General features: G+C 42.0%; 1 protein-coding gene across 2 annotated transcripts in view; it reads right to left on the bottom strand.

Annotated features, from left to right (window-relative positions):
• Window positions 1–301: 301 nt before the first annotated feature.
• Window positions 302–18,294, bottom strand: part of LOC143344689 (monocarboxylate transporter 10) — a 132,514-nt gene continuing 114,521 nt past the window's right edge. For both annotated transcript variants that reach the window (XM_076770976.1, XM_076770977.1), the window contains exons 9-12: window positions 15,158–15,440; window positions 13,362–13,536; window positions 7,918–8,124; window positions 302–7,125 (exon numbers count right to left, since the gene is read on the bottom strand). In XM_076770976.1, the coding sequence (XP_076627091.1) occupies window positions 6,701–7,125; window positions 7,918–8,124; window positions 13,362–13,536; window positions 15,158–15,440 (1,090 nt within the window). In that variant the 3' untranslated portion in view covers window positions 302–6,700. The remainder of the gene's footprint in view (window positions 7,126–7,917; window positions 8,125–13,361; window positions 13,537–15,157; window positions 15,441–18,294) is intronic.

The following is an 18,294-nucleotide window of genomic DNA, read 5'->3' as shown; positions in this document are numbered from 1 at the left end:
TCTTCAGAAACTATTCCATTTCCTAATCGATACAAATGCTTCGTTTCGTTCTAAGTTTCTACAAAAATTCTGATACTCGGAAAATCTTTTTGCAAGACAGAAGAAACATTAATATTCACGTAGACTGATAGGCCCTTTCATTATTCATATGCCACATATTGTACAATAGAATCGTTTTCTACATCTTGTTCATACCGTTACAAGTATCAATTATTTTTGTTAAATATAAAAACAGGAACCCGTAAATAGTTTGGGAAGTCGAGTGAAAGTAATTGACACGTACAATCGGATATACGTTTTATTGGTCCAGCTGTTCAACTACATAGAACTATTTATAAAACTTTACAAAATGTTCAACGTTTCGTAATGGGGGGAGGGGAAGACCTTGCATGTATTTACAAGGTGAAGAAGTTACGTGTAGTTGTTGGTTTACAAGAAGCTGGTACGAGATTCCTCGAAATTACATATAATAACAGAGTTTCGGGGAGAGTCGATGTTAGGGGTGACTTTCCATTTCGAAGTCTATCGTGATTGTGCAAATACTTCCTGTAAAGCTCAGCCTCCTTTCTCCTACGAAAGTTTAATACGTGTCTATGTAGCAGTTCGAAGTCAACAGTCGGTTCGCTTGCGCGAGAAAGTTTCTTAACGCCCTTCGGCTTTAACGACGTATTCGCTCCAAGTTCTCAAACGGTCGTTTCGCCTCTGCCCGTTTATAGCTTCACTTTACACATCGTTTTTTAAGCGTACATTTAGTTACGTTTACAGTTAACGAAACGGAACACGAATAAAAGTCGGAGAAATGGTTGTTTGTCTTCTTAACGACGCCTTTAAATCGTCGCGACGTACAGGGAGCGAAAGAAACAAATATTTGTCACGGAAAAAACCAACAGATCTTGAGAATTTTAATCCTATTCGGGCGCAATCTCTCCAGTCCCTCGGTACAGATCATTTATTATCGAAACTGAACGAACTGAGAGCTCGATTTATTTTTATTTTATGATTTTAGCATGCAGAGGCAGTAAATTAAATTAATTTGTTCAATCGCTGCGGATGTAAAGTAAAGCCTAAATGTAGAATTGTTTCATTCTACGTTATTTTATTGTGCATTCTGAGTAGACTAAGTAAATACGTTCTGGATAAACACTTTAACATTTCGTACGCATCGGAGCAAAAAATTGTCTTTTATTGTTTATAAAGGAATACACAGTTCAAAAGGAACCTATACATCGCGGGGTAACTTTAGAGAGTAAATGTTTTCCCAGCGTAAAATCGTGTGTTTACTGCAGAGGGAGTCAGAATGGGGGAAGTACTTTATTCCCAAAAGTCACATCGCGCTGATTAATTGGTCGAGACTTCGGTAATCGTTTCCAACGTACGGTTCTCTGGTAAACTTTTTGTTCACCTGCCGAGTAAAATACGTAGAAGTATACGGAAAGTTTTAAACTGAACGCGAACGTTGAATTTTGCAATTATTTAACAAATCTCGAATAATCGTGACAAATATCTTTTTCATGCTCCATGCAAGTGTCCATACTCTCTTCGTACGTTCATAGTCGTCTCAAAATACGTAAGAGAAGGGCAAAATAACAATTCTGAATAACGAATAAAAAAAATAATCGTTCATCCATTACTCGTTAAATAAAAGTACACGTTTTGATTATAGTAATGTTTCCTCGCTTTTTTGACTATCTATTATTCGAATAAAAATTTTGCCCATCTTCGAAAGTAGGTTGTGTGTTTTAATAATTGTAGAAATTCTGAAGTTTCTTGGTTCGTGTAGATTGGACTAAATTCTGGTCTCTGTTAGGTAGAAATAGCTACGAGGATAGAAAAAAGATTCGATCTTCGTGTTATTCTAGGATTAAGATTAATAAAAGTTTCAAGTTTCAGTTTTCTATTCCGTCTCGCATCGTTTGTCTCTTCTTTTCCAAATTCGATCGAAAACGTCGAGAATAATTTTGCAGAAAAATCTGATCCCGAGTGACTTCTAAAAATGATTTCTTTTAATTTTTCCGGAGTTTCGAAAGCTCGAAATTAACGTTTCGCGATCGCCTTTGGAATTGGCTCGATCCTTAAAAGTTAATCCTACGAGTGAATCTGTTGGTTCTTGATTTAATTGTTGCACACTCGGAGTTACACTTAAATATCTGTCCATGGTAACATCGTTGTAACTGGGATATACATGCGTGTGTGTCGAAGATATTTATGCTGTAGTGTTTTATAAAAATCTGGCAGTATACGAACAATTCATCACAGAGAAAAATGAAGAAAGTCGTAAACACCTCGAGTTTTAATTGTTGAAACGATATATTATCAAGAAAAAGTCTTGCCAAGTTCCAACTCTGGACTTCTCCTTACGGTCCAGTTTCTTTTGGTAATTATTTACATAGAAATCAACGAAGAAATCTTCGATGTATGTAATTACCTTATCCCTTTTAAATTTAGTCGCGTGTCTTTTAAACCTTGCATCAGATTTTCGCCATTCTTATATAACTTTCAATACGATTTTAACAGTACAGCAACGATATAAGCGTGGTGTTCGGTAACAGCGAAGATCAAAAGTGAGATATAACGGAATCTCCTTACGAAACGATTAAATAAGATCGTTCATACAGTTCCATAAATCCAACAAACATTCTCGCGACATCTTTGGTTCCTTTCGTACCATCGTCGAGTGCGATGTTCTTTTTTCGAAAACCATTTCGGAGGTACGGATAACTCCAACGTACGATAAAGTCTATTATGTAAAAACGATTTTTCATTTTCGATAATTAAACGATCGTCACGTAGTTAATAGTCGTGTAAACCTAGAACACTTAATATTCAGGTACTAATCATTTTACCGTTTGATGACTGAATTGGCGTATCAAAGTCGTCGAATCATTCCTTTACGCGCTAATAGGAATAAAATGCTTCAACCTTCAATTGGCGCCATTGTTGGTTCTATACCAGCGCGGTTACTGCAAAAGTTTGGTCTTGTAATTATTAAGAAGAATATTAAATAATTCTACAGAAGAAATTCAACAATAAAGAAAAACACAAAGTTCATTTTGGTTTGGAATATACAGGGTGTTCGGCCACGACTGGGAAAAATTTGAATGGGCGATTCTATTCAAGAATATCAATTTCTTCACTGAGGCTTCGTTAAATAGTTATTAAAAAATTTCAAATCATTCTGAAAAAATTATTTTCAGTTGCGGGGGTCAATTACAATTATTTTTTGTGGATATACATACCCCCGAAAATCTACCCATTTTCGAGAAAAAAATTCATTACCGAAAATATACTGTGTAGCCGGAAATATTTCTATAACTTTTTAACGAAGCTTCCATCAACAAATTAGTATTCTTGATTTTCGTCTTATTTTGGCCTCTAGAATCTCCCATAAAAATTTTTTCCTGGGGTGACCGAACACCCTGTATATCTGAATTATCAATTATTAAAAATTAAAACGAGACGCATCGCGTACATTTCAGTCCTTTGAAAACGAGTATTTTCCCTTTCCATGAAATTATCACAGTGTCGGTTTCTAGATCTTGCAGTAACCCGTCGCTACTATATTATTTTCTACGTTTTCTTTTTTGATAAATTGTGATAAGGATCGTTAACAATATAGTACAATATATATAGTAGTTAACAATACTGTTAATAATATAGTGACGATTAGTATAAAATAGCCATCGGTTGGCTGATCTCGGAACGAGGGTCACCAATCAAAGGTCAACGTCGGCTCAAAACGAGTCGATATCGAAGTGCTTAGTTGATTCTTAGAGTGTAGTTCGGTGTAGTTGTAATTTCTATGAGAATTTGGGTGAGTCTTTTAACGAGCTACAGGTAGAGTACTTGTTGCGGGTAGTGTACAATTTCTTCGTCGAAGCTCTCTCGAGTTTGTTTCTCGTCTCGGAAGTTCGAAAGGAAATAGTAATTGTCTCTCTAGCAGAGACAACGATTGAGCTCCCGGATACATTGGTATGCGTTCGCACGAATTACAGAAAAATTTTTCGATGAGGCAAAGAGCATCGCGATCCGTGCGTGTTTTGATTCGTTTTCTTTTTACTTACTTTTTTTTTTCTTTTTTAATATAATATGTATACGTTCAGTTGTTCCTAAGTTGTACTTACTTTCGAGGTTTCTACGTACTGTATCTTAAACGTAAACAAAGTCTCTAGCGATTCGTGTGGCGATCTTGGAGACCAGCTCCATTTTCTAATAAATCTTTCTCTCTAGAAACTTAACTTCGCTCGTGCTATCGATTTCTCATTCTCTCTCCCTTTATTCTGTTTAGAGTCTAAATGTTATCTTGTGAACACACACGGGAGGGAAATATCGATCAACTCGTAACAATTCGCGTTTGCTTCGAGAACCAGCGAAAATGTGAAAGTGGTGGATAGTTTTTGACGAACGACGATTCTTGGAATTTTTAAAATTGTCGAGTCTTTAACTTAATTTAAAAGAAACCTTTATTCAATTTTAAATCGATATTTCATGGTATATCATGGAGAGACAGATACTTCCCTCGCAATAATATCGTAACTAAGAAACCATTAACACGAATAAGTATTTCCCTAACTTACTTCGGTACTTTAATCGTAGATCAGATAGACTATATAAATTCCATTTACATACACATAAATACCAGCGTGTATTTAGCATAAAACTTCTCCCATGGTGCCTTCAACGATCTAAGATTCATTTTCCTAATTACCTCACAATTCTCTTCCATTCGTGTTTGATTTTACGAGTCGTTTGATTTAATGTCAATAATATCGTGCTTTTAAAGAACGTTTGAATTCCTCGTTCCCTTCCATCAACATTGTTCGTTTTACAAATAACCTTCGCGTCTCTTGTGCGTAATTATTGGGTTAATTAACAAGTTCGTTTGGATAGATTATCCTTAAACGCTGACGTACGCGTGAAACAAAAGCCACTCGATACAAAATAATAGAATTCCAAGACTTCTTTTCGCTCCTATCGAAATATATTCCAAATGAAATTTTACTGGACCGAGCGTTTATAAAATAATTCATTCGCGAATAACATTCATATTACTCTTAAACTTGAACAGAGTGTGTTCGAATAATGCCCAGTTCAGTCGAGAAGCTCTAAATGGAATCGGTTGAACTCTTAAAAAAGGATCTTTTCACTCTAGAGGCTTCGAACAATCAAATTCTTTTTAGAAAAATATTTTTAAAGGACTAGTACTAGTTGAAATATTTTGTCAAGTCATGGCAAAATCAAATCATAAATATTTTACGGATGTAATTAATAATATTCTTCATTTACTCTGATTGGAAATTTTTTTTAGTTTGCTCGGGACGAACCCTGTTAAATTAATATTCGAAATTTGTAAAAGCTTCTGTCAGCAGTGCTCGAGAGATGGAAGGACCCTTTTAAGGGCGGAGACTCATGCGAAATGGTAAAACGAGAAGTGATATTTGACAATTTTCTTTGCAGCATAAGGATGAAACTTTTCGCCACTTTTCACATACATATATTTTTTAACGTTTCAAGATACTAATATCTTTTTTCGTTACGTTTTATCCACTTTTGATGAAATAATAAATGTTTTTCTTATGTCTAGCATTTTTTTCCTTTGAACCAGAATAAAAAATCAAACGATATTTTCTTCATAATAGTACTACGCGTCGTATGAACTAACATCCTTCGTAATAATAATGATTTAAACTACGTTTATTGCATAATTAAATTAGAAATTGCAAGAATCATTTCAGAGCGTTTTATGTCGTTATCACTTCTCGTTTTACCATTTTACACGAGTCTCCCCCCTCCAGTAGCCACCCGATTCCGACACGACCGTGTTATTTATTGCAAACGCGACACGAGGACTGTTTAAAAAGAAAAAGAAAATCGAAACGAACTTTCCCATCGAATAGGACGCCCAGGCGTTCTCGTATTCTCGCCGCGAGCGATCGGGTTCCGGTTCGCGTTACACGCCGAGGTCCACCGATGTGCCCGTAAACAAACACCCGACGAATTCGCTGGAATTCGAAATTTACCAGCGAACACAATCACCGTAGTTTGACCGGGCGGTAATCTTATACGAGGGGCTCGATGGCGTTGACACGCATCCCTGCCCCGGTATTCGCCAATCGGCCCGTCGGTTTCAATCGAATTTCCGATGATGCGAGATTTTGATGCTGGCCGCTCTATCCCCGACACCGTGTACCCGATAACAGCCACCACATTGTTCGCGGATATATCGCTAGCACAAAAGATTGCCTCGATTAATCGCTGCGACGCGAGCTTGCTCTTTCGACCGATAATCGTCCTACTCCAACGTCGTACACGACGGAAATTAAAACGCGAGGAACCCTTCCAAGAACGCGGATCACTCGGCGTTCCTTGCTTCGCTACGTCGAAACGCAAGCTTTACGAACGATATCGATAAAAAATAGTTTTACGTCGAGTTCTTCTTTTTGATTCAAGCTCCGTTTCGATCCTCGATCGCCAACCACGAAGGGTTGCTACGCGGATGTATGAAGTTCCATCATCAAACATCCGCTTCGCGATGCTCGACAATTCCTCTCTCTATATTCTCCTTTTACATTATCAAACAAAACCCTCGATATCTCAACAACGTGTCAACAACTTCCGGAGATGAGTCTCCGATGACAGTTTCAACCGTCGTACTGAGAACTTCCCAAATTCGAATCTGTTCCTTCGAGTCCGCTCGAGAACCTTAGACGCTGGTGGTGATCTGTTCGATGACCGTGACGTCGCGATGTCGTCGAGGTCGGTTTCTGTAGGAGTCCTGGTGGCTCAGACCCTCGGGGACGCTCTTGCTGGGTCTCAGAGGACCGTAGAACTGCGGCTGATAGTAGTGCTCGGTGGCAGTGTGTTGCATCCTCTCCATTTCTCTCTCGCGCAGGTTCTCCTCGATGTCCAGCGGCACGTGGAGGGATTGGGACTTGGGTAGCCGGGGTCTGGGGGGCGGGGGACAGGCGCACGGCGGCGGGACGAGCCCTGTAGCTAGATGGGACCCGGGTAGAACCGGGGACGAGGGTTGCCGGCCCCAACCGACCAGGAAGAGTAACGCTGCACCGCACAAGGAACTTAACGTGCACGCGTAGTAACCCATCCTCGGGCTGTTCGCGTTCATGTAACCTAGAAAGTTCAACAATGTTACTTTAGAGGTCAAAGACACTCGCGAACCTTCACGCGATTTTGCAATTCATATTTCTCGCGTTATACTAACGTGTTAATAAGTAATTTAATAAAAGGAGAGGGGAGCGTTTCGTCACTGACGAGGTATACGAGTAGACTTTACATCCAATGTACTTCTTGGCCCATTTTTCGAGTCACATTCTTAGAATTTCTAAATATTCTGCACTAAAATACGCGTCGTTTGCATTTTGAAACATTAAAATCCTCCAATCCGTTCTTGAATTATGATGTTTTAAACATACGCAAGAAATTTCAGGGAAACATATCAGTGTATGGTCAGACATTGTATTTTCGGTAAAGAATTTTTTTTCTCAAAAGTGAGTAGGATTTCGAGGGTATGTCTATTGACCAAAAATGATTATAATCGACCCCTGCAATTAAAAATAATTTTTTTAGAACGATTTGAAATTTTTTAATTTCGCCGTAAAATTTTCCGGTCGGTATGGGAGTCAGATCGGGCCACGAAAGTTCATAAGGTGAAAGGTTACTCGTATAGCTCGTCTGTGGTTTAGTCATGGGCCTGATAGTGATCCCATCGGTAAGGCAGCTCTATCAGAAGTGTCGTCAGATACTGTTTAAGGGGACAGCCTCGACCCAGATGGATAGAATGACTAACTGAAGCTCGTGGGTTTGGGAACGCTTGGTACAATCTTGCATCGATCGTATCAAGGGTATCAACACTCGCTCCTGAGGGGTGTAAATATCTTTAGTTTGAAAAAAACGTGAAGTTACCGGTAAGAGGAACTCCGAGAAGAATAGGTAGAGCTTCCGCGGCCTGTACGAGAGCCCAGGACCGTGCGAAGTGTCTCGCCCTCAGTCTTTCGAGGGCCAGCATTTTTAAAGAATAAAGAGCGCCGCCAAGGGAGGCACCGTAGAGACCGGACGCCAGGACCAGTCCGTGATAACCCTGTACACTGCCCAACGCCACCTGTGCTATGGCTTTCGCCGAAAATACACGTGACGTTTAACTGTTAGGTCCATGGAGCTCTATCAATCTTAGTACTAGACTCGTAAGATTTTTATTAATTGTAGTCCGAGTAATTGTTCATTTTTACATTGCTGTAACAGTAATCGACCGTTACATTCGCCGTATTTATCAGCTCGCTTTTCAATTAGTTCCGACAAACACAATTGCGTACTGTTTTCCTACTTTACGCGAGCAAACATTTATGAACGTAACAATTCGTGCAAGATTAATTCGTCGGGTGAAGTACATACGGTACGAGGGAACATTTATCGGGGCGGTTTACCCTCTATAAAATTCGATGAAACGAACAGCCCTGTATCGTTTTTCATTACTCTGTCGAAACACACATTTTTTAATTCGTGTTGTTCGCCCCGATTCTCACCCTACTAAAACGTTTTTCGGTCGGAATAAAAAATACAATTTTTTTTTTTTACTACCCTATAAAGTACGTAAACAATTTTAAAATATTTACGAGGTGCATAAAATTATTTTCAATTTATTTTGTTCGATCGTACGAAGGGTTTATAAAATTCGGCGATCTTATTGATTGCATCTCCTTTTGAGTATCCCGGGAGTCTATCAACCGTATTACAAAAACAAATAGAAAATCCTCGAGTTTCGAACTCTTCAGGTTTGGGAAATTCTTAAGAATTTCGTATGCAATTCCCCATCAATATTCCGGTTCGTCTTCGAACATAAGAGCCCTCGAATCCCTTTTCCGGTTCTTTGCTATCCTCTAACGAATAGATGTCCCCTGGAACGTTCGATCCAAAGATTTTCAATGACCTCCATCTTCATCGAGTGTCGAGCATAGCTGTACAGCGGTACACGGTACAGTTTATTTCGTAATCCTCTTACAGTGCACGGTCATTAGCGCGGAGCGGAAACAAAGTGATGGAAGGACGCTCCGTAGATCGATGTGACCAGTTGGCGATATTCACGACGGAAGGAATTAATAATCGACGCTTTGAACGTTAATACAGTATTCATTCGTCCGTTCTACGGTCTCATAGAGTCCATCTTACAAAAGGGTGCCTTCGAAACTTGGCACCCAACAAAAGGGACACTAATCTAAACACGTACAGTCCTCTCGTATATGCTGAGTTCCAGAAACTACTAATGGTCATCGATTAAACGAATCGCTTTTCGTAAAAACAATATGGTAGAATTTCTATAGAACAGAAACGCATTTATCGAAACTTCCCCATCCATTCTTCTTTTTCGAGTCGATGGTTTTCGCGGGCAAAGAATAGGATGAAAAAGACCGCGATAGGAACTCGTACGAACGTCTCGAGACTCGACTTTCCTCGCGTCGATAGAAAGAAAAACGCAACGGAACGCGAGCGCGGTCTCCGGCGCCATTAAAAGAGCCGCGTTGCGTGGGAGGAAATTGCAAATTCTTTTTCCCAGGGATAGTTTATCTCCTGACGGGCGAACAGCGCGGCTGGCAGGGAATTCGATCCACTGCTACGCGGATAAGCCGGTTTTTGGTGCTCCGGTACTCCCACTCGGGGTTGTATATTTAACTCTCGGTTGTCGAGTCTACTTTCGTCGCGAAAAAGGGACGCGCGTGCATGTCGCTCGCCGTTGAAAATACGGTTCCACCGCTTATTACAAGTTACGTTCGTTGGAATTTTTCCTCTTGCGTTTTGCATTTCAACCGTGGTCGGTTTGCAATCAAGACCACCTCGAACAATGGCCAAAATTAACTTCCAACTAGACGATGAACTTCTAACTATTTAAGGGACCGCGAGTCTCGAAGTCTCTGTAACTTTAATAATTTAACTTTTCATTAAGCAGTTTTTGTTCGAACTTTTCGAGGTTTTCCGATTCTAGAAAATTGATAGTTTTTAGCTAACAGGTAATTTTACAGGAGAGTTTTGGGTAAAAGTTTGTTTGTTACTTGAGTAATCTTCCGTTAGACGTTATTATTGCTCGCCTTTCCCCGGTTTTGTTCCGTATTACCAACATTGTCTGACCACGCACGAGGCTATTCTGCGTGTCTGCCCAGGCGCGATCATGTTCCACTTGTCTGTCCAGATACGACCAAATTCAACGTGCCCGGCCATGTGTGACACACTGTTCCAACCACATAGGTTCTATTTCGCTTGTTCCGACAGACACTGTCCTCTCCTTCGAGCGTGTTCGTATAGAATTTTACGCTACCTTCTCAAACTAATTGTTTCCGGAGAAACCCGTTCTATTTATGAAACCATTCAGTTTATTATGGCCCTTAAGTTAAGTAATTAACCGCGAAGAATTGCCCATTTGTGTTTGAAGTTAACAACAGTCTTTGAAAAACCGTTCCGCGTTTAGATCGACACAATGGCAACGCTTGAAATCTGTTCAAGCTAAATGTCCAACATTTGTAATTTAGCTAGAAATTCATTTGTCTTTCGTCGTTTGAATATTCACTTTTGAGATCAACTAATTACTTCTTACCGTGCTGTTACTCATGAAATATTTACGTTCATTTGACTTTTAAAGTTGTAATACAAACGACTGTATGTATTAACCTTATTCTGTGTTTCGATTACGTAAACACGCCCTTGTAGTACTATGGAACAAATCGACGAAACTATATCGAAAGTCTCGAGCAGGCATTTTTATCTTCTCAAGTAAATTCATTGCTAAATTGCATTTTGCTCTACTCGTTCAATTGGGTTCATTTTGTCGTGCTTGTCTGACGAGATATATTTTATACTACTTGTCTGACTAGGTAGACTTTATACTACTTGCTCGACCAGATACAATTTCATCCTGCTTCCTCGTCCGTATACATTTTCTTGTTCTCAGCCTGTCTTCGAACAGAGGTTTTCTACTGGGCTGTCGGTGGGAACTTTATATTAAATAAAACAGCACGTTTGATGCTGTTTCGGTTTGCCTGTACGTGTTGATATTATCGACAAGCATACTTTTCAGTATTTCGCTTCGCTCGGTGCCAGCCCATTAAACTAGCTGTCTTACGCAAGCAATACCGCACCCTTACAGCCTCAACGAACCGCAAGACGTGAGATTTAAAACCTCCTTCTCGCGAATCCCCGACACCTCGAAGCGTGCTCAATTCCAACAAGGCGCGCTGTCAATCGCCTTTCCGCGGAAACAGCGGGAGATGAAAATTTTACGTTCGACCGCGCGCCGCCGATAAAATATTCCACGCTCTTCAAACATACCCTCGGTTGGTTCGACGACCGCGAAACCTCGTTTTCCTTGGGAGTATCTGCGATCAGAATGTCTCTCTCAATCTATTAGCTTGCTCCAAAAGATTCTGCATATTTCCAAAAAATAATTCCAAAAAAGATCCTTTGAAACGAACCCCTATTCAGTCACGTTTCGATTTGTACACAAGCTCGAATAATATTTATTGTTAAACTGACAAGACAGTGCGCTTTTGGATCCAATTATTCTTCCAAATGGCTGGAAACAACTAACTTTACTCTGGAATTTCTCAAAATTTTAGAGCGTAGAGTTAGAGTTTAGGGCATTTCGACGCGTTCACGGTAAAATGGAGATTCGTATCTTTCTCGAGGGAAGAAAGCATTGGTCTTGGGGCATAGAGGCGGGTGTTGTGCTTTCGTTTCGGAAAGTTCGTCGGCCGGAGGTTTCTAAACGTGGCCGTCATTCAGCCTGGGTAGACATTCCCTACCCCTTCCAGGGCCCCTATCACCCTTTTGAAGCTGCCTAGCTCTTCGAGCGTCGGCGGCATACACGCGTCTTTGGCCCTCATTCAGTCGGCTCACCCTCGGCTCGAGTTCCCGACACAAAGTATTTTCCATTCTGTCCCGAGTCACCGAGCCCGCCCACCTCTCGATTCTTCCTCTCTTTCTCGTCGTTCTTTGCGTTGGTCACGGAGGCAAATATCCGCGGAGAGGGCGGTCGCAATCGTTAATGGGTTGGCTCTGGACAGGGGGGAAGCACGGCTTTAAACGCGACAGCCTATAGTCTCGTTTCTCGTCGAAATCGTTTCGATTTCGCTCTTGAAAAGCACGATGGACTGTCGTGTTTCAGCGTAATAGTAATAGCGTTAAGGGACGATCGACATTTTAGGAGAAATTCCTGTAATTTGAAAAAAGAACGAAGGTAGTGTACGAGCAAATATTAATCCAAATTCGAACGACTCCACGGAGCGTAATAAATTTATTTCGCGATTCGTTTTGGAATGGATTCGAAGGGAGAAGCCTCCCCTTTACGGTGACCCTTCAAAAGTTGCTGTAGGATTTTTTGTCGCCGAGTTATGGCACTTGGAATCGAAACTGTGCCGCTAGGATTCCGATCCAGTTATTCGTTAAATAGAAATAAAGATTTTTTGAATCAAATGTTTCACGATCGACGAATATAAATTCACGAATATCTTGTTGTACGATCGTGTCGATTGTGCATTCGATTTAAATTTTGTTCGTCTCTGATGTGTATTTAGATTGTCTGACCAATTACGGTACCATTTTACTTGTTGGAATACGTGTTCTTGCGAACTCTTCTAGGCTCGTATGCTCGTGTAAAATTAAATTCTACTCGTCCAGGAAGTGGTACGAGTCTTCTACTTGTCTGTACAGCGATGCACCTGTTCCACTTGCCCCAGTGACTGCAGTTCAGTCCACTTGAAACACGCAGTCGTGTTTGATACGGGGCTATACTACTTAGCCGATTTTAGAAGTTTATTTTGCCCTTGTAACTGGACTTAGACTCGACCTTTTTATTTTTTTCAGTAACCTGTTTGTTTTCATATCATTGTTATAATACAGACTGTATTTTCAATCCCTTGTAAGTTCCCCGCAAGCCTATGTAAAGCATTAATTAACCCTCCGTAGCCCAAATTAGGTTTCTGTAAATGAATTATATAATTTAACTATTGACACGTAGTAATAACGAGGTATTAATTGGAAGGCAAATTGCAGCGAACACAAATTGGTACGAGATATTGTAATTATTCTGCACTGATCTTTTGTAGGTCATAGTATCGCTTTGATCCTTTAACGGGTGTATATTGTCAGTAGGATTTAGTCAGACCTAGAAAATGTAGATAATGGTTACTTTTATAGAGGGTTAAATTAATATTCCGAGGAATATGGTTCCCTTAAACTGTCAAAAAAGGTTAAGAACCACTGGTTAAGAGTATACGAGTTGACTTTGGGTTCCATCCCCCTGTACTGTGTATTCTACTGATCTAAACCCTCCATCACTACGGTGTTAGAGCGTGTTATATACTGACCGACTCCTAGCAGTGCCGCTTGGCAGAGATATTGCCTGGACACCAGACATTGGGCAGATGGTCTGGCGGTAACAACCCCCCAAGCCGCACAGCCGAGCGCCGCTGCCAAGCCCAAGCAAGTCTGCAGGAGTACCACAGCACTGGCCTCCAAGCCGTCTTTGTGCCCCTGCACAGCCTGAAACCAACGTTCCTCGTTAAGAAATTGCGCCTTGGTACCATCCAAAACGCGAGCAACGCGAGTTTTCTTCCTTATTTCTGAAAAACGGAACGCAAGAACCAATCGCCTTTAACGTTTCGCGCACAGAATTCATACAGATTCAGCAATTGCGTGGAAACACACGATCCCTTCGTAGAAAAATTCCTTCAGCGTCTGGAATTATATTTTCCACGCTGAAACTAGTAGTTTTCAACGGCTCCTACAACTCGTGTATCTCAACCGAATCTTGTCTGGGAGCGAACTCGGTTTTGTCTCTGATACAAAGGATTCTCCTGGATTTGCTAACTGTCTCCTGCGCTTAGCGTCGCTACACGTCCACTTTTAATCCCCCCCTGTCGGAAGAAAACGTCGCCGTTTCTCTCGCGCGTTTCGAAGATCTCGAACTTTTGCCCAGAAAGTATTCACTGAAACGCGTACGCGTGAACCTTTGTAAATTTTACTGCGAAAGGCGCGACGCGGTTTCTTCGCGAAAAAATTCACTCGAAAAAGTTAGTAAAGCGCGTTTCACGCTAGAACGGCTCCTCGAGCGCAGAGTTTCCGACACAGTTCTTCGAGCGTAACGGATTTTATCCAATCGCAGTTCGATGTACGGGACTTTATATCGTCCTGGAAACGGATACCAATGTCCAGAGCCTCCGGTTTCGTTAACTTCACGCGAGTCGTACCGAGACGCGACGACCGAATCGCAGCCCCGCGATTACGAGCGTGTAAACCGACGAACTCTAGTAAAACTTTGTTCGACAATGAAGTTGGCTGAACTATATCCCACGCGTTTGATTGCCACTGTCGGGGATACGCGCGGCGTGCTCGTGGCAGTTTCATAATTGTGCGCTGGGTTGGACGACCGGTCCCCGCTAACTGGTCAGCGATCGAGCAACGGGGTTTATCATTGCAGTTACAAACTCTGAATTCCAATTCTACGGCGCTTTGTACCACCTGAAAACCCGGTACGTTGATCATGAAAGACGAACGCGACGGTTGAAAACAGGTTTAAACAGAATTGCTTAATTTCGTCAGAATAGGAATCTGAATTGATTAAAAAAACTTTTAGAATTTACGAGTATATTTCCATCGAAATCTTTCTAACGATTATAACTTTTTAACGAGGCCTAAATCAATCAATTAGTATCTCTAGTATCTCCTATTACAATTTTTTCCAGGGGTGGCCGAACACCCTGTATATTAAAATCAACATGTTTTTACATTTACAAGGTGTTTGGCTCAAATTTGAACAAAATCAAATAGTATACGTTTGAAGAATTATTTGGAATTAAATTAAGGGATCTCTTCTAATCTCAGGTCGAAAAATTGTCGACCCTTGAACTGCCTGTAACTTCCTCGTTTGAAAAGGCGAAATCTTACAACTTTGGCGCGTATTTGGGGCACGTTTGCTGGGGGTTTTAACGCAGATTTCTCTCCTCCTTTGCTAAATAAAATATAATAAAATAGGAATTAGCGAAACATTAGCATCGGTTAATTTTCCGGCATCGCGGTACCCGCAATTTCATGCTAATGAAAGTCAACGACAGGGACGGGTAGGGACGTTGTTGTAAAACGTTCGGGTACTTAGTGTACTCACGATGTAAAATGCAGGAGTATAAAGGCCGAAACCAGCGGCTCCAGCGGCCAGCATTAGCATCCTGACAGGACGACTTCCCAGAGGGCTGAGATCCACCCACGGCTGCCTGGGCACCCTGGTCGCGGTCTTCTTCTCTTTCACTTTGCCCCGTTGATTCTTTAGGTGTAATATGGCCCGTCGTTGGGGATGATAGAGGGAAGCGCTCCTGTAAATCAAGCCCAGGAAGAAGGCCAGCGAAAGAGCTCCGGTTACGGACTGCATGCCGCGTTCCCAGCCCAGCTTTCTGAGAAAACAGCGTGTCGTTATGGTTACAGAAGGAAATCGACCTTAAACCAAGTTACATAACTTTTCTTTTAATATCGAGCCAATCCACGTAGCGTCGCCCTCGTTGCTATTACATCGGGATAAATACTGTCGCGATATCCGTCGACCGGGATCTCCTGAGAAGCTTCTCGCCAGTTCCGGTCGATCTTTATCTCCGCGATTGTTTTCAATGTAAACGTTGCCGCGGAGCCAGTCTACTTTGTACCTATTAAAGCCGAGCGTTTACTTTGCATTAAATTCTAGCTTCTTCCTCCGTCTCGATACCAACCGGCCTCTTAATGCCTCTGCAATTTCAATCGATCGTTTCTCGCGCTTATGAACAGTCGAAACACTGAAGTCTCTCGACTCCCTCGTTGCTTACTTTACGAGTAATTCTCTCCGTTGCGTTCGTGGACTTGGAAATAAAGCGATCGAGGGCAGAAAATTTGAAAAAAATGTTTCGACGATTATCGAAAGCAAGTCGGGATAAAAGTTGTTGCGTTCGAAACGGGAACACGACGGAATGTATATTACAGTCCGTTAAAGGAAATGAAAAAGTGGCGTAGCTCTTCCCCGTGGTACCCGGAGGAACACCGATTTCTCTAACAGAATTACACTCCGGCTGCCGTTTCGCCGCGGGTGGTCAAAGCGACCGCAAAGTTCATAACGCGGGGGCGGTACGAAACATCAGCGACGTTTCTGCATCCAGAGAGCGACGACGAAATAGCCGGAAGCCTCTCACGCTCTTGTTCCGACCCAGCTTTAAACTTTACACGACGGAATCGTTTGCCGTCCCGCGAAACCTCGGAGAAACCTTCATTCGTTTCTGCGAACGATAACCATCTTTGTTCGACGTTTGTTTAATCAAGGGAATTAATACGGGTCTATTTTATTAATCACCTTGATGTAACAGCCAACTGGTTCGTCGGATATTTTCATTTCCTTTTCGCGTATTTAAAGATTTTAATAATTTAAATTATATTAATATCGTTCCTTTTTCACGCACCAATTACGCCAATGAACGCGAGAAATTGTTCAAAGCGCGAAATCTACGTAAAGGGTCTCTCGTTCGTTACATTTGTTCGGATTAATGCAACGTAATTTCGTTACACGGGACAAGGACCGACTTATTCTACTTGTTGCGTTTGAAAAGGGAGGGTATAGCTTCTACGAACCGACAAAAGACTGTTCTACTTGCTCGATGGAGAACCCAGCCGCGTTGCTATGCCTGTACGCGTCACTCGTTTGCCTCGTCTGTCAACACGCGTCTCTGTTGTACTCTGTCTGACCGCGTACGAACCTCTTCCCCTTTGCAAACTGAGACGATTCTACCCATCTGGCCAGAAGCGTATAATACTTGTCTGAAGAGGAATGATTATTCTCCTTGCCTGACTGGGTCCTATTTCCCTTATCTGGCCAGACGCGAATCCTATTCTACTTACGCTTGCACGGATTCGCCTCGTTCGTTACTCTGATACGACACTATTTTCCTAACTTTGCCCTGTACAATCGACTATTCCTATTTAAAAAGAAATTCGAGAAACACACGGAACGAAATATATTTGTAAACAAGCTCCAACGGAGTCACTCGAATCGACGATAGAGACTGAACGCGACAAAATCCTCCGCGATCTCGTTTTCTCGAGGGAAGATGAGATCCGGGATTCCTCGAGGGCAAAAAGCCACGCAGCGAACAATAACCGTTTTCGTACGTCGCTTATTGCCGACCAAAATTTGCGGACGCTGCTCTCGAGGAACGTTTACGACGCCCACGTTTCGCTGGAATACACTGTTTGTTGTTTATCATCGCCACGGGCGTTACGGCATAATAAATAACAAGTGACGAGGCGTTACGATCGTCGCGTAACACGGAATAATAGATCGCGCGAATAACACGTGTCGCGTTAATGTTCTATCTATACTACTGCGCGTCGTTCCGTTTCGAGACACGTGTAACGTTACTTCCCGCGGGAGTTAATGGTTTCATTGTTTCGGTCGCGGAACGCGATTAAATTCCGCGCCTTTTTGTCAACCAGGCTCTAACGATCACGCGTTTTTACGACGCTCACGGCTTTAGTGCATGCATGGACTTTACGGTGATGTTTTATCACCGATTCTCGGATCTCGCGAGTTTCGAGACACTCCGGTGCACTTTGGACGCTACTTTGTAAAACTATAATAATGGTTTCAGATAAAACATGTTTCGTGGATTTTCAACTCGCCAATATCGTATCATTTTTCAGACGTTTTTACACTTGTTACAATATCAAATTTTTGAACCTTCGGGTGCTTGGACCAATATTATCGGAATACTTCTTCTTCAGGAATTGGAATATTCCCCGTATTGAAAAGGTCGAACCGAGGCCCGAGCGATTTATCTCGATCAATTTTTTAATATCTGTCAGGGTGCCATTCTAATTGGTGATCGTCTCGAGGAACGCGAAAGAAATATCGTTCCGCGTAGGCAGTTCTCGCGCTCGATACATTTTCCCATTTTAAGCGACGTTCCCGTCGATCGGAATGGCGGCGCGATTGGCTCGATCATTGATTGATGGAACGTCGAGCGACGTTTGATTGATGGGGGCGTGCACCCCGCCGAAACGGCTGTATCGTCTCCTACGGTTGCTTCTGTGCCGTTTCAGACGCGGGTTACGCGAATTAATGTACCCTTCCTCTCCCACCGTGGGGGTTTTTTTTTTGGTTTTTTTTCTCCCGGTCGCGACCGTCGATTCGGTTCCCGGAGATAGAAGTCGGTGTCAGATTTATCGCGTGCGTGGGACAGGTCGGTTGCGTTGCGCGAAAAATCGCGTGGGCGTGTTTCCCCGGTAACGCGA

Source organism: Colletes latitarsis, chromosome 8 (assembly GCF_051014445.1).
Source record: "Colletes latitarsis isolate SP2378_abdomen chromosome 8, iyColLati1, whole genome shotgun sequence".
Classification (NCBI taxonomy): domain Eukaryota; kingdom Metazoa; phylum Arthropoda; class Insecta; order Hymenoptera; family Colletidae; genus Colletes; species Colletes latitarsis.
Note: the sequence above shows the minus strand (reverse complement) of the source record. Positions and strands in the feature narration are given on the sequence as shown.